The 23,822-nt window shown below is 42.9% G+C and overlaps 1 protein-coding gene across 1 annotated transcript; it reads left to right on the forward strand.

Annotated features, from left to right (window-relative positions):
* Positions 1 to 1,861: 1,861 nt before the first annotated feature.
* On the forward strand, positions 1,862 to 14,141 carry Psg29 (pregnancy-specific glycoprotein 29). Its single transcript, NM_054064.3, has 5 exons — positions 1,862 to 2,116; positions 3,252 to 3,599; positions 6,873 to 7,232; positions 8,724 to 9,083; positions 10,024 to 14,141. The coding sequence occupies exons 1-5, from the start codon at positions 2,053 to 2,055 to the stop codon at positions 10,296 to 10,298; spliced, it is 1,407 nt and encodes a 468-aa protein (NP_473405.1). The 5' UTR covers positions 1,862 to 2,052; the 3' UTR covers positions 10,299 to 14,141.
* Positions 14,142 to 23,822: the final 9,681 nt, after the last annotated feature.

The following is a 23,822-nucleotide window of genomic DNA, read 5'->3' on the forward strand; positions in this document are numbered from 1 at the left end:
TTGCCAGGCACTGGCATATCCCCACAAGAGACAGCTCTATCAGGGTCCTTTCAGCAAGATCTTGCTGGCATATGTAATAGAGTCTGTGTTTGGTGGCTGATTATGGGATGGATCCCCGGTTGGGGCAGTCTCTGGTTGGTCCATCCTTTTGTCTCAGCTCCAAACTTTGTCTCTGTAACTCCTTCCAGGGGTGTTTTGCTCCCAATTCTAAGAAGGGGCAAAGTGCCCACACTTTGGTCTTTCTTCTTGAGTTTCATGTGTTTTGCAAATTGTATCTTGGGTGTTCTATGTTTCTAGGCTAATATCCACTTATCAGTGAGTACATATCATGTGAGTTCTTTTGTGATTGGGTTAGTGAGGCATTAACTTAATTGATGCAAAAGATCCCAGGCTACTGTGGGGAGTGCCAACCATGGGCAGATTTTCCTTGGTTGTACAAGAGAGCTAGCTATGTCTGAGCCAGGTAGTGAGTCAGTGAGTGAGCCTACAACAAGCAGCATATTTTCTGCCTTGATTTCTTTCAGTATTATAAAATGTCCCAGACACATAAAGGAAATGGTCTCTTGACTCCCTCCTCAGCTTTTTTTGCTCAGGGTGTTTTGTAATCACAAGACAAAGAAGTCTAGTGAGTCGGAAAGAGCAGCAGACACATCTGTTTGAATCAATATTTTCTGTACTTAAAAGCAGACCCACTCAGACCTCTGTGGCCAAAGAGAAGGGAGGATTTAGATACCAGAGATTGGTCAGAAAGTGCATGTGCAGCCCCTATGTTACTGTCTACTTCTGTGAGTCCGTAAAGAATTGTCTCCTACAGGAATGTTCATCCTCTGGTGCACATTACTTCAATTTTAGTGCAGGGATTTCTAGAATCTGGAGAGCTGCCTAGACTCACATTAGATAGAAATAGGAGTTCTGTAGCACACAGTGAGCAAGATTACAGGTTCTGCATCCCACCTTTACTAAAGGGATCAAGGGGAGGTCACATTTGCTCACCTTGTTGACCAACTCTAATGTAGCTCTATACAGTGAGTCTGCAGTTTGCCCCATGATCTCCAGGGGGCGAAAAAAGGACATACACCCACACTCAGAAAATTGTTTCCTTGAGCAATGATCCTTTTGCTTTGGAGACTGGTTTCCATTCCTGTCTGTACTAACCCAGAGCTCCCCCTCTAGACTCTCCTATGACCTACTGTCTGCTTCTGGTGTCTGAGAGTACCCTTCCACACTTAGGAACTTGAAAATGTTCTGCCTTTTGACATCTCTAATAGGAAAAGACAAGATTATTACTGGACATTCACCCAGACAATGGGCAAAGATTTTCCAGGAAGACCAGGGATGACATGGGCCTACCCAGCATATAGCTTAGCCAACACATAATGATGAAAGGTTGCCTTGAAACTCTCCATAGAAAGAAAGAGCCCAAGTCCTTTCCAGAACACATAGGCAACCTCATTGCAACAAGGAGGACTTGAAAATCCTCACACAACTGCTCCTTGGACACTCTTCTGGATCTGGAGCTTAACTGGTGACATTAGTGATAAAGGACATCTTTATCCTTAGTTATCACTCAGCTGGTCTCTTTGTAACTGTCACAGACATTTCTGCTTGGATTAAAGAAATCCCACCTCCCCAAAGCACTTAGAACACAGAGCAGACTGGGAGTTCAGGTGGGTTTTTGTGTCTCTATGGCAGGATGGAGTGTCTGTCTTTGATGATCTAAGACCCAAGGACAGATTACAGCAGAAGTCAGTCCTGGGATGAGCTGTTGTTCCCTGAGGGCATGGGGATGCTTATCAGCCTTGTTTCCTCAATGTGTTGCTTGGAGGAGAAACATAAAGGGAAGCTGAGAGGGATGAGGGGCAGGACTCAGAGTGGAAGGGACAGAGCAGTGCTGTGGACACAGACTTCATTACACACCATCTCTTATATTCTGGAAGTGCTCCTGCCTGAGAAGATGCTCATGTCAGAAAAAGAAAGGAAAAGAGAGGCTGGTGCCCTGTTGGATGTGAAGCTGTTCTTCTCAAGGGACAAGACCACACAGTGAGAAGAGATATGAAGGTGTCTGGTTTGCTTTTCTGCCAGGGGTGTGCCCCATGGCAGGGGGTTCTACTCACAGGTAAGGGTGCCCACTTTGACTGGGGGTGGAGAGGAACACAAAGGTATGCTGGAGTTTCCTAAAGAGGACAGGATCAAGAGATGAGACTTGAGGTTTCTGTTTGCCTTTAGGAGGCAGAAGGTACATTGAGGGACAGAGACTTAGCAGCCAGAATCTCTCAGCAGTCAGGAGAAGCTGAGAATAGGAGAAAAGCTGCAAGCACTCCATGTTCACAGTCAAGTAAACTGACTTCTATACTCTAAAGATTGATGTTCCCAATCATGACAGGTGACTCTCCAAATAGAACTCAAACAGGGGTAGGCGGAAATATGGCTCAGTTGGTGGAGACCTGACAAGTTGAACTCAATCCTTAGCTCCCACATGGTAGATGGAGAGAACAAAATCCGGTTGGCTCTTTGCCCTCCACATAGGTGCTGTGGCCTGCACCTACATATGCTCACAGTGAGACATGTGCCTCCACACAGGTTTGCAGCATACACCTTCACATGGGCAGTCTGAGACACCTGCCTTCAGAAACACACATAGAGAACACATAAGGATGTGTAGAATCATTTAAATTACACTTGACTATAATTATTGTCCTGAGCTCCAAACCTGAGAACCATGTAGATAAAACATGGAGACACCCATCCTCCCTCCCTCCCTCCCTCCCTCCCTCCCTCCCTCCCTCCCTCCCTTCCCTCCCTCCCTTCCTTCCCTCCCCTTTCTTTTATTTATCCACTAGTATTTGCATATTTCCAGGAACTGAAGCTCCCAACAACCTCAGATTAAGCCCTGTCTTCACAGATTCTTGATTCTAGTGGACCAGAAGTCAGAGGATCTGGAAGATGATGTGAGGAGGTGATTTGTTGTACAATAGGGAACAGAAAATAAAAGTCAGAAACTGAGGACTCTCTAGAAAAGTGGGTCAGAGAGGTATCTTCCCACTAAATATGGGAATGCTACATGGAAATCCAGGCAAACACTGAATAGAGAATTGTGCAGAGAGTTGACAACACAGTGAGAGACTCTGAGGGAATGGAGGTCATGTTGCTCACCTCCATTAAGCAGGGGCTACACATCCCTTCCCAAGACGTAAGCTGAGTGCTGATCACACCTGCTTAATACTGAGGATTTCTCTCTCTTTTTCCTTTAGCCTCCTTCTTAACCTGCTGGTATCTGTCTACCACTTCCAAAGTCACCATTGAATTATTGCCATCCCAAGTGGTTGAAGGAGAAGATGTTCTTTTCCTTGTCAATAATCTGCCAGGGAATCTTACAGCCTTTGCCTGGTTTAAAGGGAGGACAAATAGGAAACATGGAATTGCACTGTATGCAGTGGCGTCTGACTTATATGTACACAGCGATAGAGAGACATTGTACAACAACGGATCCCTGATGATCCACAATGTTACCCAGAAGGACAGAGGTTATTACACCCTACGAACCTTCAATAAACATGCAGAAACTGTATCAACAACATTCACATTCCTCCACGTGAACCGTAAGTGATTCTTTGTGAACTTGGGGTGCTGGGTGGGTCTCTTTCCACTAGACATACAGATAAGTGTCAGGCCTGGACTGTGCCTATTTTTCCCTCGACATTGTGCCCATGTTTAGGTTTGAGCATTTATCACAGGACACACGTGTTAGAGAACAGTGGCAATGGTCAGAATTCTTCATTTGATTTCACCTTGTAGGCAAGTGGATACAAGCTGGATAACTCAGCCAAGGATATCTGCCTAGACTCTTGAGATTCTTAGCAGGAATGTGTTCTTGAGAGAGACCCTGAGAAAATCAGTGTTGGTCATGATTGAGAAAAAATGGGATCCTCACAGAGAGTTGAGCACCAGGAAGCCCTTGTTCTAGACCCCTGTCCCAGACTCAACTTCTAATGTCCTTGAGGAGCACTTTACAAAGGTTGATTTTTAACTTCCTGTTGGCAGGGAACAGTGGTTTTGAGTAGTCAAAGTCTTGTGCTTTGTCATGCACAAGGCTTATGCACTGCCATGAGTCACCATTAGGCTAGGCCCACGGGACATCTCCAGTGACTCAGCAGTAAGAGCATAGGTGTAAATGTGCCCTGTCCATTTACTAACTGTCCTGATGGGGTTATGAGACTTCCAGGATGGTCAGCATCTCTAAAGATAGGGACAGAGGATATAGGTCCTCCTGATAATTGCTTGTCCTCTGGGGTCTAGCTCAGGGAATTCTCTCCACAGGCAAATGGGAACAGACTAAACTGATTTGGACAGCTCCCCAGACCTGAACTCCAGTTCCCCTAGTGGTCAGTACTTGCAACATCAGGACACAAATCAATACCCAGAAAAAAGTAATTGCCTGAACGAGGAATTTACTTAGAAGCAGGGATCCACCCATAGTTCTATCAACATGGAACTCACTGACAAATCATTCTCAGACCTACTGTCTGCTTAATTTGTCTGCTACACTGCCAAGGGATCGATCATGTTCAATTACTCCTTTGATGTATTTCCTTTGGGAAATATAGGCTAGCCATGGAGAATCCATTAGACAGAGGCCCAAGGCATCTCAGAAATACCAGGGAGCTCATGGACAGACCCACCACACAGCTCAGCAAGTACAGGGATTGGGAGAATTCTCTTGAAATCTTGTATGGGATGAAATAGCTCAGCCTTTTCCCAGGAATCATGTCACTTCCACCTGCATACCCAGGGCATGAGACTCCTGACACATCCTGGGCCTTTGTCTTGGGTCATAACTCTGACTGGTAACTCCTGTGAGAATAGATATGCCCCCTTTCCCACCCGTTATTCAGCTTGTTCCTTTGGAATCTCACAGGCATCCCTGTCAAATTCCATCTTTCCAGTGCATCGAGAACACGGGGAAGACAGAGTGCATAGCCCAGTTGCTGTGTCACACAATTGTGCAGAGTTTCCTTTTTTGGAGATGACTGATCAAGGTCAGGATATAGCAGAGATAAGCCTCAGTGTCATCTTCTATTATCTCAGGACACATGGATGGTCATCAGCCTTGGTGCTCACTCTGTGTTCTGGATAATTGAAACAAAAGGAGCGGAGAGGGACCTGGCTCAGCCCCAAGAGTGGAGGGGACAGAATAGTGTTTTTATAGAGTAACACCCTCAGACCATGTGACTCTTGGAGATGATCCTGCCTGAGGGAGGAGGCTCAGATCAGAGAGTGGAAGCACAAGAGAACTGGGGAGCTGTACTGGAACATATGTGCCGCAGAAGGGCAGATCATGCCATAGAGACCAGGCAGGCATCTTTTGTACCCTCTGCAAAGGGCTTACCACCCATCAGGGACTTATGCTCACAGGTGAGAGGAGAAAACTCACCTACTGTCTGGAGTCTCCTGAGAGGCAGAAAGAGCTGAGAGGAATCTCAGGGTTTGGAGTGGAGAATACACAGGGGGCCAGAGGCTTAGCAGAAGCAGGAGGATCTTAATGAATGAAAAAAAGTAGTGAGAGGGAGAGGTTGTTCTTACCCAATGTTAATCAGCATGGCCACAGTATTCTGAAGAATGTTGTTCTCAGCTATGACATCCCAAATAAGAAACCAAGGTGGTGTTGATCAGTGACATGATTGAATGAATATATACATTTGTTTTATATTCTGATAAGCAGAGAGCAGTGAACAGAAGACTTCTGACCTCCACCTAAGTTCTGTGTTCTGCATCCATCCACACTGAAGTAGTCCTTGTATTCAATCTCACACAAAATATAATTTGTAAATAATTGTAAAAACCAAAGCAAATGCAATGATTTATCAAATCTACGGATTTCTTAAGGGAATTCATGGCCACACAAGGTCCTGCACATTCATTCATTCATTCATTCATTCATTCCTTATTTATTGTTCACAGGTAGCTAATTTTTTAAAAAGATAACATTTCTTAAAAATATAAGACAAATCGTAGTTCTTATGATGCCCCAGTCTTTTTTTCTTTTGTTTTTGAGAAAGGTTTTCTTTCTTTTCTTTTCTTTTTCTTTTTTTGGTTTTTTGAGACAGGGTTTTTCTGTGTATCCCTGGCTGTCCTGGAACTCACTCTGTACGGCTGGCCTCGAACTCAGAAATCCACCTGCCTCTGCCTCCCTAGTGCTAGGATTAAAGGCATGTGCCACCACTCCCGGCTCTTTTTTTTTTATTAGACATTTTCTTCATTTAGATTTCAAATGCTATCCCCAAAGCCCTCTATACCCTCCCCCCACTCTGCTCCCCAACCCACCCACTCCTGCTTCCTGGTCCTGGTATTCCCCTGTACTGGGCCATATGATCTTCCCAAGACCAAGGGCCTCTCCTCTCATTGATGGCCAACTAGACCATCCTCTGCTACATATGCAACTAGAGATGATGCCCCAGTCTTAATGGACTGGAAAATAGATCAGTAAAGAAAGCTGGATGAACTACAAGAGGAAGCAAACAATAACAACAACAGCAGCAGCAGCAACCACCACCACCACAACAACAACTCTACCACCACCACTAAGAAGTCAGAGAGTAAAACCTCAGGGTCTGTGGGGGAAAAGATGGGGAGGCATCACCCCAATATCAATCTACATTGAATGGAGCAGGGATCTGAGAGCAGTGAACCAGGGCTATGTTGACACCTGAAGAGAGAGCAACAAACTATGAAAAACACAAGTGCGTGGACACAGAGTTGGATGGGAAGACACATAGCTAGGGTGAATAATGGACATACCCGCTCAGAACTGTGTCTCATCTTACAAAAAACTGATGGTGCCAATTTATTGTCTCTCTCTCTTTCTTTCCTTCTAGCCTTCCTTTGGAACTGTGGGCGCTTGGTCACCTCTTCCCAGCCCCGTATTGAATCATTCCCCTCCATCGTTACTGAAGGGCAACATGTTATTCTACATGTCTACAATATCCCAGAGAATCTTCAAGGTTTTATATGGTTCAAAGGGATGACCGTGCACAGGCACCTTGAGATTGGCCGATACACAATAGGCAGGAAGTCAAGTGTGTTTGGGCCTGCATACAGCGGTAGAGAGAAGCTGGATAGTAATGGATCCCTGCGGATTGAAAATGTCACTCAAAAGGATGCTGGATTATACACCCTACGAGTACTGGGTACAGATATGAAGAGTGAAGAAGCACATGTAGAACTCCAAGTTAACAGTAAGTGATTTCCTGGGATCCTTCATTGATGGGTGGGGCTTAGATACACAGAACTGTCATGTTTGGTCTGAGCCTCACTTCTTTCTGCACTGTGTCCCCATGTTCAGGTTTGAGCACTTAGTGCCAGACAAACATGTCTTTTACATCAAGAAACAAATGGCCATAGCTCAGACTCCATATTCTGAGTCCACCTGCATCAAGAAAGACCCTGATGGTAACTCAGTCAAAGATGTCAGGCTCTTCCCAGTCTCTTGGGGCTCTAAACCAGAGAGCTCACACCTTGTCATCTTTCGAAGGCTGGACTAAATTGACCCCCTGGAGCATATTTCCAGTCCTTTATTCTTAATTCCTCTTAAAGCTGATGGTTTTTGGCTGTCCATGTCAATCTGCAATATTAATTAGCTGCAAATTGAGATTGTCATAAATAAAATCCAGGAACTGGTGCAGAGACCATGGAGGAGTGCTGCTTACTGGCTTTCTCATTCTGGCTTACTCATTCTGCTCTTATATGACTCAGGACTTGTAGCCTAGTAGTAGAACTGCTTGCAGTGGTCTAGACATCCCTAGTTAAAAAATATAATACAGGCTTGCCCACAGGCTAATGTATTGGTGACATTTTCAACAGAGGCCTTGTCTTTCAAAAGGATTCTACATTGTGTCCAGTTGACATAAAACCAGCTACCCTAACACCCCAATGTTTCCTAAAATCTGAACCTGCCCTGAAGATCAGGTTGTTCCCCACCCTCACTCAACTCCAATCCAGTGGACTGCCAGAAAAAGCAGCAACAACACATAGAAGGTGAAGTCAGGGCTTAACTGGAGCCAGAGAGCAAAAATAAGAAATAAAACAAACAAACAAACAAACAAACAAACAAATGCAAAACAAGCAATGAAAGAGAGAGAGATAGAGAGAGAGAGAAGGAGGGAGGGGGGAGAAGAAGGGAGGGAGAGAGGGAGGGAGAGGAAGGGAAGGAGGGAGGGAAGAGGGAGAGAGAGAGAGAGAGAGAGAGAGAGAGAGAGAGAGAGAGAGAGAGAGAGAGAGAGAGAAAAGAAAAAGAAAAAGAAAGAAAGAAAGAAAGAGGGAGAGGGAGAGAGAGAGAGAGAGAGAGAGAGAGAGAAAGAAAGAAAGAAAGAAAGAAAGAAAGAAAGAAAGAAAGAAAGAAAGAAAGAAAGAAAGGAAAGAAGGAAGGAAGGAGAAATCTGGGACCTGTAGACTTCAGGGCTTCATCTCAAACCTGAGTGTTCATGAGTGTGTGCAGTGTCTGAGTGAGTGCAGTGAGGAAGCAGCCATGGAGACACCTCTATGTAGATGAAATGATGCTTTCAGGGATGCTGAGAGAATGGAGGACATGTTTCTCACTTTCATTAAGTGGTATCCATACTTGAGTCTCTAGGCTGAGTTAAAAATCCATCTACTCAGGACAGAGGCCACCATCTTTGTACCAAGCCTAGTGGTCTGTATGTGACAACTTTTTGTCTTTTCCCTTCCAGACCCCGCTTTTCAGTGCTGTAACCCTAGCACCTCTTCCAAACTCATGGTTGAAGCAGTGCCTCGATATGTTGCTGAAGGGGAAAGTGTTCTTCTCCTCGTCCACAACCTGCCAGAAGAGTTAATATCCTTTACATGGTACAACTCAATGTATAGGGTCCCTGCCTTTAAAATTGTAGAATTCAATGTAATCAGGAATATCACCACCTGGGGAGATGTGTACAGAGGAAGAGATACGGTGTATGCCAACGGATCCCTGATGCTCCAGGACGTCACTGAGGAAGATGCAAGAATGTACACACTAGAAACTTTAAACGTAAACTACACAGTTGAAAGAGCACATGTGCAGTTTTATGTAAACAGTTAAGTGACTCTCAATGGACTCTGGTTGCTATGTGTGACTTACCCTACTTCCTACACTAGACTGTCAGGACTGGGTTGTGCCTGCTCTCTCCCCTGCTGCATTGCATCTACTTACTGTAGGATACGTACTTCGTAGACAAGCAGCAGTCAATCAGAATCCCTCACCAGTCTCTACCTCCACAGAGAAGAATGTGTGTGGGATAACTCAGCATGAGGGCATCAGCCTCAGTGCAGACTCTTGGGGTTCTCACTATGCACATGGCCCTAAGAGAGACCTTGTGGGAGCCAGGCAAGCACTGGATGAGGGAGCTATGGGGTCTTCACAGAGAGTACCAGGGAACACTGGCTCCAAAATTTTGCCTCTGGCTGGAGTCTAGGTCACATTGGGAGCATTATGTTAATGCACGGTGTTGACTTCCTTTCAGAACTGGCAGGGATCGAGGCTTTACTGATTGTCCAACTCCCATAGAGTGTGGGGCCAGCTGTGTACTGCCATGATAGCTGGGTCCATGTAGGCCATCTGTGCATCATCTTCTACTGAGTCTCAGTGGTCAGGTGCCAGAACAGAAGCCAACTACATGTCCTGAATCTAGCCTAGACAATTCTCTTTTGCAGTCAAATAATAATACACACTGCCAATTTGAGCAGCTCCTCCATCCCAAGGTCAGGCCATTGCTTATACCTGAGCTTAACTCCCAGGCACAGCGGTGACCATTTATCACATGTTTTGTTATATGAAAACTGAGACATAGGAAACACAGTGGTTAAATCAGGGACATACATACAGGCCAGCAGTGTTGAGCAAAAGCACAAGATATATCTATAGTTACAGTTCAAACTTCTCTCTCTTGGAGGCTTTTTAAAGTATTTACTAAAGGGGGGCTGGTGGAACTCTCTGAAGAATTATTGTCACTTGGACCCTCCTTTGTTTTTTCACAGAGCCTGTGACACAACCCTTTGTGCAAATCACTGACACCACAGCCAATGCACAAAGATCTTTGACCTTCACCTGTGTTACACCTGACATTGCAACCTCCATCCTTTGGTTCTTCAATAGCCATAGTCTGAAGCCTACAGAAAGGATAACACTGTCCCCTACGAAGTGTGGCCTCCGAATAGATGATGTCAGAAGTGAAGATGCTGGAAATTACCAGTGTGTGGTCGTCAACCGAAATGGTGATGCAAAGGCCAGTCACCCTATCAGGTGGCCATGATGAGTAAGCGACCTTCCTCTCATCCTACACTAGAATGGTGGCGTTTCTTTATTGATGGAGCAAAGCTATGTGGTGAAAATGATCATTTACTACTCAGGTGCAGCCGGCATGATGACACATGCCTGTGATCCTGGGATATACATGTGTATAAGAACAAGGCAGGATTTAAAGTGAGACTCTGTCTCCAAAGCAAAGCACAGACTCAATACAGCAAACAGGATCACAAAGTCATCAACAGCTTAGGTTGTGGATCAAATATATAGCTAACCATCTGAATCCACAAAACCCTCTTTCAGGAACCCCCAAACCTTGGATGCTTTGAGTCTGCTGTGATAAAGACATCCTTTATTTGCTAAAATATATCCCATGTTTAACTAATTCAGCTAACATTAATGGTTACTAGAGATCATTCAGACATTCAGTGAAGTGAGAGAGAGTGACAGAAGAAGGGAATGCAAGGTCTAAAATTGTGGACATAACTGTTTGCTACATAGTTTTGATCCTCAGCTTGATTGATGCACAGATGTAAAATCCATGGTGTAAATCCTTGCCCCAACCTGCAGGATTTAAGCAACAGGGGTCTCGGGGAAGGGAGCAACAGTAACAAATTGTGATCAGGAGATGTGAAGGAAGGAGACAAGACAAAAAATTCTGTTCAAGTCTCATTTACTCTTGGGAAACAGAGGGCTTATAAAGCTGAAAACCACAAATGGTATTTGCTCAGGTGCACAGGCCAAACAGCCCCTATCATAAAATGCCCCAAGTCAACAGAAGCAAGATAGTAGAAGAAACAAGAGTGTTAATTAAAAGATGATGGCCCAGGGACAAGACAGAGGCTGAGATGCCAGTGGCTTTTGGGCCCCAACAAATCCTGATTCTGTGATCTCTATTCTGAGAGTCGCATTCACAGTGGGACCTTGCATGATTCTTTTTCCTGTTAATATGTTTCTTTCTTTTTGTTCTTCTTTTATCCATTGCATTCCTACCACACTTTCCCTTTCCTCCCATCCTCCCCAACATCCCCTTCCCTCAGAGCCATTCTTTTTTTATTTCCCTTCAATCAAAAAGAGCAAGCCCTTCAAGGATATCAACCAAACACAGCATAACAAGTTACAGTACCAGTAGGCACAGAGCCTCATATCAGGGCTGGGTGAGGTAACCTAAAAAGAGGAAAAGGGTCCAAGAAAAGGCAAAAGAGTCAAAGACATCCCCCACTCCCATTGATAGGAGTCTCATAAGAACACCTAGCTATATAACCATAGCATACATGCAGAGTACCTAGCTCCAAACTATACAGAGTATGTGATTATTGATTCAGTCTCTGTTAGCCCCTATAATCCCTGTTTAGTTGATTCTGGGAGAATGCTTTTCTGATGTCCATGAACACTCTGTTTCGTACAACTCCTCCTCCTTCTCTTCTGTGGGGGTTGTCATGCTCCATCAAGTATTATCTGTGCATCTGAGTCTGCTCCCATAGTGGCTGGATGATACCTCTCTGATGACCATTAGGCTGAGGACCAATTTATGACTATTAAAGAATAATATTAATAATTATTTCATTATTTTTTCATTCCAGTTTGTTTATATCCTGAATCTTTGGGCTGTTCAGTCTCTGGTTCCTAGCCATTTAGGCTGTGTCAGACATTGACTCCTTCTCATGGATTGGCTTTAAGTTGGAGCAGTCATTGTTTGTCTACTCCCAAAATTTCTCTGTTACCATTACACACACATTTTGCAGCCAGGACAGTTTGTGGGCCAAAGGTTTTGTGTCTGGTTTGGTGTCCCAGTCCCAATGTTAGAAACATTGTCTGGTTACAGGAGATGGCCAGTTCAGGACTAATCATCTTCTCTAGGGTCTTTTTCAAAGTTTTTGGGAGTTTCCAGTGCAGTAGATTTCCACATTGCTCCCAAAATTTCCCCCAATTCCAATCCTCTCTTCCAGCACTTTGTCTCTCCCTCCCCCACCCCTCTCCTTGCCTCATTCCCACCTGTTCTGATCCACACACACAATCTATTCTATTTCTCTTCCTGGGCAGATCCATGGGCCACCCCTTGAGTCTCCTTGTTACTTGGGCTTTCTATGTATGTGACAAAACAGGAAACCTGATTGTGGGCAATATTAGTTCACAGAAGTATATCTCATGAGGTTGTATTTGTTTTTTATTTCCAGAAAGTTCTGTAGAATCTTTAGGATTTTCTAAAAATAACTTCGTGTGTGTGCAGATGTACTTTATAGCCACCTAATTTTCACTTTTGATTTCCTTGTGTTGATATTGGTCTTAGAGTTTGGAAAGCTGTCAGGTGTCCCCACTGAGTAATGAGTTGGTTCTGGGTATTCATATGCACCCCTACTGGCACTGGCAGAGTCTTCTATCCTTAATGTGGCTGTTTTCATCATTAGAAGCTGTTTATATTTGTCAAATGTCTTTATTCATTCAGTCTTATGAATGTGTCTCTTCTTGCTTCTATCTGTAGGTTCTGGGCTTCTAGGAATTTGTCTCCTTCATGTAAGCCACTCTATCTTTAGCCCATCAGTGTGAACATGAAAATTTTAGTATCCTGAAAAGTGGACAGCTAGGTCCCAATTTTCACCTTTAGTGTTAGTGTCAACCCTTTAAATACAAAGTTAATCTAACTAAAGATTGACAACGCCATTATCACTTTGAAGAACCACCTTTTCCTTTTATTGAAAATAGATTTTTTGATTTTAAAAAACATTTCATTAATTCTTTGTGAATTACACATCATGTACCCAAATCCCACTTATCTCTTTCTCCTAATATCTGCCCCTGCATCCTCCTCCTCAAATATAATAAATTAATAATAATAATAACAATCCAAAAACAAAACATAAAAAACCTCTTGTTTTGGAAGCTGTAGTATGTGATAGTGTCCCACAGAATACCCTTTTGTCCATACATCTTTACTTGGAAATGTTCATTGCAATGAATCATTGGTCTTGTTCAAGGCCTCTGTGCATGGTAGATGAGTGGCAGGGCCAGTTCACCTGCATCCCTGCCACCAGGGCAAGCTCTACTGTGCTGCTCAGGTAAGGTACATGTCAAATTCTCCTCAGTGCTGTGACCACTGAGGGATGGAGCCAGCTCTGCACAGTTCTTGTACATCAACATAGTCTAAGGCACCAGCCTAGACTGGGGACATCCTCATGTCCTTAGTGGCAACATGAGCCACAGACACCAATACAGATCCCTGGTGCTGTATGTCTATGAACCCAGACATGGTCCTCAGTGGTATCACTGGGTCTTCACCATGAACTTAGGTGCCAGGCTAGGCAAAACCACATCGACCTCTTATTCTCTACTTTCATATTTCCAGTTCCAAGTCTCTTCACAAAGCTCATATTATTCTGTTTCTTATTCCTGCTCATCTATCCATCACATACTTGCATATCGCAGTGATTCCTGCTGCAGGCAGGTAAAGCACCAGGAGGGCCTCCGAGTGTCTTCCTCCACCTGTACCACGTGGATAGATGTGGGTGGCCTGCTGGGTGTCTACGTGGTGTGGTGGCAGGTTGGCCTCTGTCTTAGTCAGGTGTGGGGAGCCGCCCTCACATTCGCCGTTGCAAGATGGCGCTGACATCCTGTGTTCTAAGTGGTAAACAAATAATCTGCGCATGTGTCAAGGGTAGTTCTCCATTCCATGTGCTATGCTTTCCCCGTGACGACAACTCCGCCGATGGGCTGCAGCCAATCAGGGAGTGACATGTCCTAGGCAGAGGATAATTCTCCTTAAAAAGGGATGGGGTTTCGCCATTCTCTCTCTTGCTCTTACTCTCTTGCTCTCTGGCTCCTGAAGATGTAAGCAATAAAGCTTTTGCCGCAGAAAATTCCGGTTTGTTGCGTCTTTCCTAGCCGGTCGCGAACGCGTGTAAGAGTCAGGATTTCTATTCCTGGACAAAACATCATGACCAAGAAGCAAGTTGGGGAGGAAAGGGTTTATTCAGCTTACATTTCCACATTGCTGTTCATCACTGAAAGAAGTCAGGACTGGAACTCAAGCAGGTCAGAGAGCAGGAGCTGATGCAGAGGCCATGGAGGGATGTTCTTTACTGGCTTGCTTCCCCTGGCTTGCTCAGCCTGATCTCTTATAGAACCAAGACTACCAGCCCAGAGATGGTCCCACCCACAAGGGGCCTTTCCCCCTTGCTCACTAATTGAGAAAATGCCTGACAGTTGTATCTCATGGAGGCATTTCCTCAACTGAAGCTACTTTCTCTGTGATAACTCCAGCTGTGTCAAGTTGACATAAAACTAACCAGTTCAATTGACCCCTTGTCAACTTGAAACACAAACACATCACTAGTAAGCCTCAACCCTTACATTCTTATTCATCCCCAAGGTCTAAATAACTTTAAATGTCCCACAGTCTTTACATATTCTTAAAATTTCAATCTCTTCAAAATATCCATCTCTTTTAAAAATCCAAAGTCTTTTTACAATTAAAAGTCTCTTAATTGTGGGCTCCACTAAAATAGTTTCTTCCTTCAAGAGGGAAAATATCAGGGCACAGTCACAATCAAAAGCAAAAATCAATCTCCAACCGTCCAATGTCTGGGATCCAAGTCACGATCTTCTGGGCTCCTCCAAGGGCTTGTGTCACTTCTCCCTTTGTAGCACATGCGCAGTCCTCTAGGCTCCAGATGCCTGTACTCCACTGCTACTGCTGCTCTTGGTGGTCATCTCATGGTAGTGGCATCTCCAAAACACTGCATGACCCCTTCAGTCCTGGGCCGTCAATTGCAACTGAGGCTGCACCTTCACCAATGGCCTTCCATGGCCTCTCACAGTGCCGAGCCTCAGCTGCTCTGTGTGACCCCTTCATGCCTTCAAAACCAGTACCACCTGGGTGACCCTTACACATTACCAAGTCCCACTGGAGCAGGAGTACAACCTTGGCTATCTCTGGAACACAGCCTCTTTGTGCTTTCAGAAAACACTTCCCAGAAGATGTCACCTCAATGATGCTGGTCTCTTCTTAATCACCGCTAATTTCTTTGCTCCAGCTAACCAGCATCAATAGTCCCAGTAATGCAAAGTTTTTGCTTTAGTAGTTCTGGTATCTTGTTAATCACAGCTGATTCTTCAGCCCCAGCTAACCAGAACTACAGAATCTTCACAATCAAAACAGCAATGGCCCTGAAAAGAGTCTTTAATCTTCCCTCTGAAATTTCACAACCCAGGCCTCCATCCTCTGCACTGTTCTCAATATTATCTTCCAAGCTCCTACACAACATTCGACAGAGCTCTTAACACCGAATGGATCTTCTGGCCCAAAGTTCCAAAGTCCTTCCACAGTCCTCCCCAAAACATGGCCAGGCTGTCACAGGAATACCCCACTATGCTGGTACCAATTTGTCTTGGTCAGGGTTTCTATTCCTGGACAAAACATCATGACCAAGAAGCAAGTTGGGGAGGAAAGGGTTTATTCAGCTTACATTTCCACATTGCTGTTCATCACTGAAAGAAGTCAGGACTGGAACTCAAGCAGGTCAGAGAGCAGGAGCTGATGCAGAGGCCATGGAGGGATGTTCTTTACTGGCTTGCTTCCCCTGGCTTGCTCAGCCTGATCTCTTATAGAACCAAGACTACCAGCCCAGAGATGGTCCCACCCACAAGGGGCCTTTCCCCCTTGCTCACTAATTGAGAAAATGCCTGACAGTTGTATCTCATGGAGGCATTTCCTCAACTGAAGCTACTTTCTCTGTGATAACTCCAGCTGTGTCAAGTTGACACAAAACTAGCCAATACAGCCTCTGAAAAGAGATTCTTTTCTCATACAATATATCCTATACTGTTTATAGTTTACCCTCCTTCAACTCCACCCTGTTCCTCCCCACAGCCCCTTCCCTTTATGTCTCCAGTTAGTAAAAAAAATAGGCCTCTATGAGATAATAACAAAACATGGCAAAATAAAGTACAATAAGATGATGGAAAAGCTATCATATTGACGTTGGACACTGCAACTCAACAGGAGGAAAAGAGTTTCAAGAGCAGACATAAGAGTCAGAGACCCACTTTTATCACAGTCAGAATTCTTATAACAATGTTAGGCTAATAGCTAAGATACACATACAGAGGAGCTTGTGCAGACCTGTGTAGGCTGTCCATGCTGTTCAATCTTTGAGTTGATATGTGACTTCCTTAGTTGATTCAGTGGGCCATGTTCTCCTGGTGTCATCTATTACCTCTGGCTCTTACATTCTACCTCTTCTTCCCTGAGCTCTGAAGAGACAGATTTGATGGATATATCCCATTAATCTGTCTCTATGTATAATGTCTGGCTGTGGGTCTCTGCATTTGTTATGTCCCATCTGCTGCCAGAGGAAGCCTCTTTGATGATGACTGGATAAGGAAATGATCTTTGAGTACCTATGAACAGAATATCACTGGGAATCATATTGTTTCTCACTCTCTATCTATCTATCTATCTATCTATCTATCTATCTAATCAATCTAATCATCAGTTGTAGTTGGTTTTTTCCCTAGGTCTTTCTAGTCTCTGGTTCTTGGTAACTCAAACAGTGTTGGGTATAGGTTCCTTCTCATGGAGTGGGTCTTAAGTCAAAGCAGGCATTGGCTAGTTACTTCCACAAGTTCTGTGCCACCATTGCCCTAGGTATTTTGTAGGCAGGAGAGACTGTAGGTTTTGTGGTTGGTTTGGTGTGCGCATTTCCCTTTCTGCAGCTTTCAGAATACCAAAAGACTAAAACTTAGGGATAAAACCTCCACATATGTAACTTCTTCATATTCAAAGAGTTGTAAATGTATTGTCCTTGGCAATGGGGTTCCACTAACCATTCGTGAGCAATTCTTTGTTGTAGTATCAGTATGAATTGTTTGTGTATTTCTATAGGACTCACTTGACCCACAACGAAATTGCATGCCATCCAGTCCCATAACTAGAAACCTTGTTTGGAGACAAGAGATGGCAATTTGAGACTCCTTATCTACCATTGTTAGAAGACTACATTAGGATCACCATCATGTATTTTAGGAAGTTTCAACTGCACTAGATTTACATGTCATCTGTCAAATGCCTCTTAATTATATCTCTTCCTGTATTATCTCTTTCAACCCTATCTCTTCTTCCCCACCCAATTTCCCCATTCCTATCCCTAACCACCTATCCGTCTGCTTGTAAAACTATTCTATTTCTTTCTCCTAGGAAATCCATGTGTTCCCCTTACACCCTTCCTCTTTATCTATCCTCTCAGGGTCTATTGATTGCAGCTTGGTCATCATTTACTTAATGGGTAATACCTACTTATAAGCTAGTATATACAACATTTCTCTTTCTGTGTCTTGTTTACTTCACTTAGGATGATTTTCCTAGTTCCATGTGTTTGTCTGTAAATTTCATGATGTCATTTTAAAATTAACCACTGAGCAATACTCCTTTGTATAAATGTACTACACTTTCCTCATCCATTCTTCTGTTGAGGAACATCTGTATTTTTCCAGTTTCTGGGTATTACGAATCAAGTCACAATGTCAGTGATTAAACAAATATCTTTTTGTACGATGAAAAGTCCTTTGGGTATATGCCCATGAGTTCTATAGCTGGATCTCAAGTTAGATTGATTTCCAACTTACTGAAAAACTGCCATATTGATTTCCATTGTTGCTGTACAAGTTGGCACTCCCACCAGTAATGGAGAAGTGTTCCCTTGTTCCACATCCTTGCTAGCATGAACCGTCACTCACATTATTGAATTTAGCAATTCTGACAGGTGTGCCATGGCATCTCAAACTAGCTGTGATTTGCATTTCCCCTTTGGCTAAGAATATTGAGCATTTCTTTAACTGTTTCCCAGCCATTTGAGTTTCCTCTATTGAGAATACCCCATTTAGTAATTAGATTATTTGTTTTTTTAAATATAGTTTCTCTAATTTTTTAATATATCTATTTTGGATATTAGTCCTCTATCAGATGTAGTATTGGTAAACACCTTTCCCAGTCCTTAGATACCACTTTGACACAAGGTGTCCTTTTCCTGATAGAAGCTCCTCAGGGTCCTGAGGTCCTATTAATTACTTGTTGATGTTAGTGCTTGCCATGTTGTTTTTCTGTTTACAAAGTATTGTCCTGCGACAAGATGTTCAGTTATTTCCCACTTTCTCTTCTAACAGGTCAAGTATATCTGGTTTTACAATGAGGTCTTTGATCCATTTCAACTTGAGTTTTATGCAGGGGATCTATTAACATTCTTCTTCTTCTTCTTCTTCTTCTTCTTCTTCTTCTTCTTCTTCTTCTTCTTCTTCTTCTTCTTCTCCTTCTCCTTCTTCTTCTTCTCCTAGTAAAATTTTATTCTTTAGCCTTTTTTTTAACAGTCCAGACTTTATCCCCCTCCAAGTCTGCCCTCTGACTGTTCCACACCCCACACCTCCTCCCTACCCTCCCCTGTCTCAAGAGGATGTCTCCACCCTCCACCCTGCAAATCCCACTAGACCGCTTCACTCCCTGGGGCCCCAAGTCTCTTGAGGATTAGGTGCATTTTCTCTGACAGTCCAGACCCAGCAGTCCTCTGATGTATATGTGTTAGGAGCCTCAAAGCAGCTGGTGTATGCTGCCTGGTTGGTTACTTAGTGTTTGAGAGATTCCGGAGGTTCAGGTTAGTTGAGACTACTGGTCTTTCTTTTCTTTTCTTTTTCTTTTTAAAATTAATTAATTATTTATTATATTCACAATTGCTCTCTTCAGACACACCAGAAGAGAGCATCAGACCCCATTGCAGATTGTTGTCAGCCACCATGTGGTTGCTGGGAATCAAACTCAGGACTTGTGGAAGAGCAGTCAGTGCTCTTAACCACTGAGCCATCTCTTATTGCAGGTCTTTCTATATGGTCACCCTCCTCCTCAGCTTCTTCCAGCTTTTCCCTAATTCAACACAGGGGGTCACCAGCTTCTATGCATTGGTTGGGTGTAACTATCTGCATCTGACTCTTTCAGCTGCTTGTTGGGTCCCTCAGAGGGCTGCTATGCTATGCACTTGTCTGTAAGCACACTATAGCATCAGTATTAGTGTTAGGCTTTGGGACCTTACCCTGAGCTGCATCCCAATTTGGGCCTGTCACTGGACCTCCTTTTCCTCAGGCCCTTCTCCATTTTTGTCCCTGCATTTCTTTCAGACTGAGACAATTCTGGGTCAGAGTTTTTGGCTTTGGGATGGCAACCCCATTCCTCCACTTGATGCCCTGTCTTTCTACTGGAAGTGGGCTCTACAAGTTCCTTCTCCCCACTTTAGGGCATCTAAGGTCCCTCCCTTTGAGTCCTGAGTCTTTCACCTCCCATGTCTCTGGTACATTTTAGAGGGTCCCTTCACCTCCTCCCTCACAAAGTTGCCTCTTTCCATTCTTTCTGCTGGCCCTCAGGGCTTCTGTCCTGTCCCCCCAATACCTGATCACATTCCCCTCTTCCTCTACCTGTCCTTTTTCCCACTCAGGTCCCTTCCTCCCTTCCCCCTTTTGTGATTGCTTTCTTGTCCCTCCCAAGTGGGATTGAGGCATCCTCACTTGGTTCCTTCGGTTTGTTAGCCTTCTTGAGTTCTATGGTTTGTATACTGGGTATTCTGTACTTTTTTTTTTAGAGGGGGTAATATCCACTTATTAGTGAGTATATACCATGTATGTCCTTTTGGGTCTGAGTCACCTCACTCAGGATGATATTTTCTAGTTCCATCCATTTGCCTGATGTCCTTGTTATTTTTTAATTTCTTTTTGAAAAATTTTTTTGACAAAAATTTTTCATATGATATACTCTGATTATACTTTTCTCCCCCAACTCCTCCCAGATCATTGCCACCACCCCACACATCCACATCCAAGTACTTCTCTTTACTTATTTACTTATTTTTGTAGAGGATTCTCACATAGCTCAGGATGATCTCAAACTCTATAAGTATTTGAGTATGACCTTGAATTTGTGAGATTTCTGCTTCCATCTCTCACATTCTTGATGTTTGTGGTTGTGTTTCTGCTGTGCTGGCAATTGAACCCAGGGATTTGAGCAAGTGAGCAAAGAGCTGTACCACCTAATCTACATTGCCAGCCCTCTGGGGTCCAGTCTTAAAGGCCAAGGTTAAGACCTTAGGTTTCAAATGTATTACAAGTGTTTTTGGTTTTTTTTTTTTAACAGAAGGAATATTTCTATAATGAATGCCCTTGACCTGATTTATCTTTTGAATATGATTTGTGTGTGCCTGTACATACAATTGTTTACAAGTATATATGTACACAAATGTGCAAGTGCACTTGTATATCAGAAAGTTAACACTATGTCTTCCTCAGCATGTAGTTTATTGTCTGAAACAGCTCTCTCCTTCATCCTGGACCTCAGCCATTTGGCTAGACTATCTTGCTGGCATGCTACAGGGTCTTCCCATCTTTGTTTTTAGTAATGGGATTTGAGATGATTGTTACCATGCCGGTTTTTATGAGTTCTTAGAACCAAACATATGTCATCATGCTTGCATAGCAAACATTGTCTCTGAGTAAACAGTCTGATATTTATGGACATACTTTTGTATAAATCTATTGATGACCCTCTTGATTTACTATGTAAGAAGAAAATACTTCACCACTGTACATTTTTTTTTGTATTTTCAGGTTATTTTTTTTCTTTTTTTTTATTACGTATTTTCTTCAATTACATTTCCAATGCTATCCCAAAAGTCCCCCCCCCCCACCACTGTACATTTTAATGAATTTGAGTGATGCATAAAAACTTATGATCAACTCTGATATCATGTTATTTCATTCAGAGAATTTGAATGGTAAGTGGGTGTCTAATAGTAACACTGACGAAGGTCTATGTGTGCCATCCAGTAAGAAGGTCTGGGTATGTTGTCAAAAGCTCATGCTTTAGCACAAAAGTATGTCTCAGATGAAGGGTCATTAGAATGCTTCTGGTTTGATTTTTTAATTTTAATTTTTTATTAAACAAAATTTATCTTAAAATATACAACTCAGCAATGACATTTTTTAAGCCATCAAAATAATGTATAGTAGTGAAATGCCTCTTAAATACACATGATATATTCTGAAGCCAAAAGTTATATACATTCAACCAGTTTTTAAAATCTATTTGGAATAGTAGACATGATAGAAGTAGAAAAGAAAATCTCTCTTATGAAGTCCTCTATAAAAGGAAATTGTGGAAAGTTCCTGATTAGACAGAAACTGGTCCATCTCCAAGGGAGAATACACAGTGTAACTGTGGCTTCATAGAATGAATTCTATAGTGTTTCTTCTGTTTGTATTTGGAGACTAGTTTGAAGAGTATTGGTATTAGGTCTTCTTTGAAGGTCTGATAGAATTCTGCATTAAACCCATCTGGTCCTGGGCTTTTTTTTTGGTTGAGAGACTTTTAATAATTGCTTTTATTTCCTTAGTGGTTATGGGACTGTTTAGATGGTTTATCTGATCCTGATTTAACTTTGGTATTTGGTATGTGTCTAGAAAATTGTCCATTTCATCCAGGTTTTCCAGTTTTGTTGAATATAGGCTGTTGAATTTTATTGGATATTTTCTCTATTTACACTTCAAATTTTATCCCCTTTCCCGGTATTTCTGTCTATCCCTGAAACACACTATCACACCCTCCCTCCTCTTCAGTTAATTTCCTCAGTTTCTCTTGTTCTATCTCCCTTTTCTGATTTTGTTAATTTGGATACTGTCTCTATGCCCTGTGGTTAGTCTGGCTGAGGGTTTATCTATCTTGTTGATTTTCTCAAAGAACCAGTTCCTGGTTTTGTTGATTCTTTGTATAGTTCATTTTGTTTCTACTAGGTTGATTTCAGCCCTGAGTTTGACTGTTTCCTGACTTCTACTCCTCTTGGATGTGTTTGCTTCTTTTGTTCTAGAGCTTTCAGGTGTGCAGCTAAACTGGTAGTATATATTCTCTCCAGTTTCTTTTTGGAGGCACTCAGAGTTGAGTTTTCCTCTTAATACTGATTTCATTGTATCCCATAAGTTTTGGTATGATGTGTCTTCATTTTCATTAAATTCTAAAAAGTATTTAATTTCTTATTTTATTTCTTCCTTGACCAAGTTATCATTGAGTAGGGCATTGTTCAGCTTCCATGTGTGTGGGAAGCCGTTGCAGAGTGGCAGTTACAGAGTGGCAGTTACAGAGTGGCAGTTGCAGAGTGGCAGTTGGCTACTGCTGGCCACCACACATACATAGGCAGTAAAGGTTCTTTTGCCAAGGTGAGGTTTTGAGAATTGACAAAAGTTAACCAATCAGATGAGAGACAAGTTAACCAATCAGATGAGAGACAAGTTAACCAATCAGATGAGAGACAAGTTAACCAATCAGATGAGAGACAAGTTAACCAATCAGATGAGAGAGAACACCTGTCCTAGGCCTATAAAAGCAGCACCAGTTCTGGGCTCGAGGTCTTTTCGCCTCTACAATCAAGCTCTCCCAATAAACGTGTGCAGAAGGATCCTGTTGCAGCGTCGTTCTTCCTGGCCAGTCGAGCGCGCACAAGACATGTGTATGTGGGCTTTCTGTTGCTTTTGTTGCTATTGAAGAGCAGCCTTAGTCTGTGATGATCTGATAGAATGTATGGGATTATCTCCATCTTCTAGTATCTGTTGAGGCCTCTTTTGTGACCAATTATATAATCAATTTTTTAGAAGGTTCTATGAGGTGCTGAAAAGAAGCTATATTATTTTGTTTCAGGATGAAATGCTCTTATAGATAACGGTTAAATCTGTTTGCTTCATAACTTCTGTTAGTTTCACTGTATCTCTGTTTAGTTTCTGTTCCATGATCTGTCTATTGTTGAAAGTGGGTGTTGAAGTCTCTTACTATTATCGTGTGTGCGTGTGCTTTTGAGCTTTAGTAGAGTTTCTTTTATGAAAGTGTGTGCCCTTGCATTTGGAGCATAGATGTTCAGAATTGAGAACTCATCTTGGTAGATTTTTTTCCTTTGACCAGTATGAAGTGTCCTTACTTGTTTTTGATAACTTTTGGTTGAAAGTTGATTTTATTCAATATTAGAATGACTACTCCAGCTTGTTTCTTGGGACCATTTGCTTGGAAAATTGTTTTCTAGCCCTTTACTCTGAGGTAGTGTCTGTCTTCAACACTGAGGTGCATTTCCTGTATGCAGCAAAATGCTGGGTCCTCTTTAAGTACAAAGTCTGTTAGTCTATGCTTCTTTCTTTCTTTCTTTCTTTCTTTCTTTCTTTCTTTCTTTCTTTCTTTCTTTTGTTCGTTCGTTCGTTCTTTCGTTCTTTCATTCTCTCTCTCTCTCTCTTTATTGGATATTTTCTTTATTTATATTTCAAATGTTATCCCCTTTCCCAGTTTACCACCCTCCCAGAAACACACTATCACATCTCCCCGCCCCCCCCAACCCACCCCACTTCTATGAGGCACCCTATCACATACACCCACCCACCTACCCACCCACTCCTACCTCCCCACCCTCGATTCCCCTACACTGGGGGTATCTATGGAGCCATCATAGGACCAAGGACCTCTCCTCCCATTGAT

Source organism: Mus musculus, chromosome 7 (assembly GCF_000001635.26).
Source record: "Mus musculus strain C57BL/6J chromosome 7, GRCm38.p6 C57BL/6J".
NCBI lineage: Eukaryota > Metazoa > Chordata > Mammalia > Rodentia > Muridae > Mus > Mus musculus.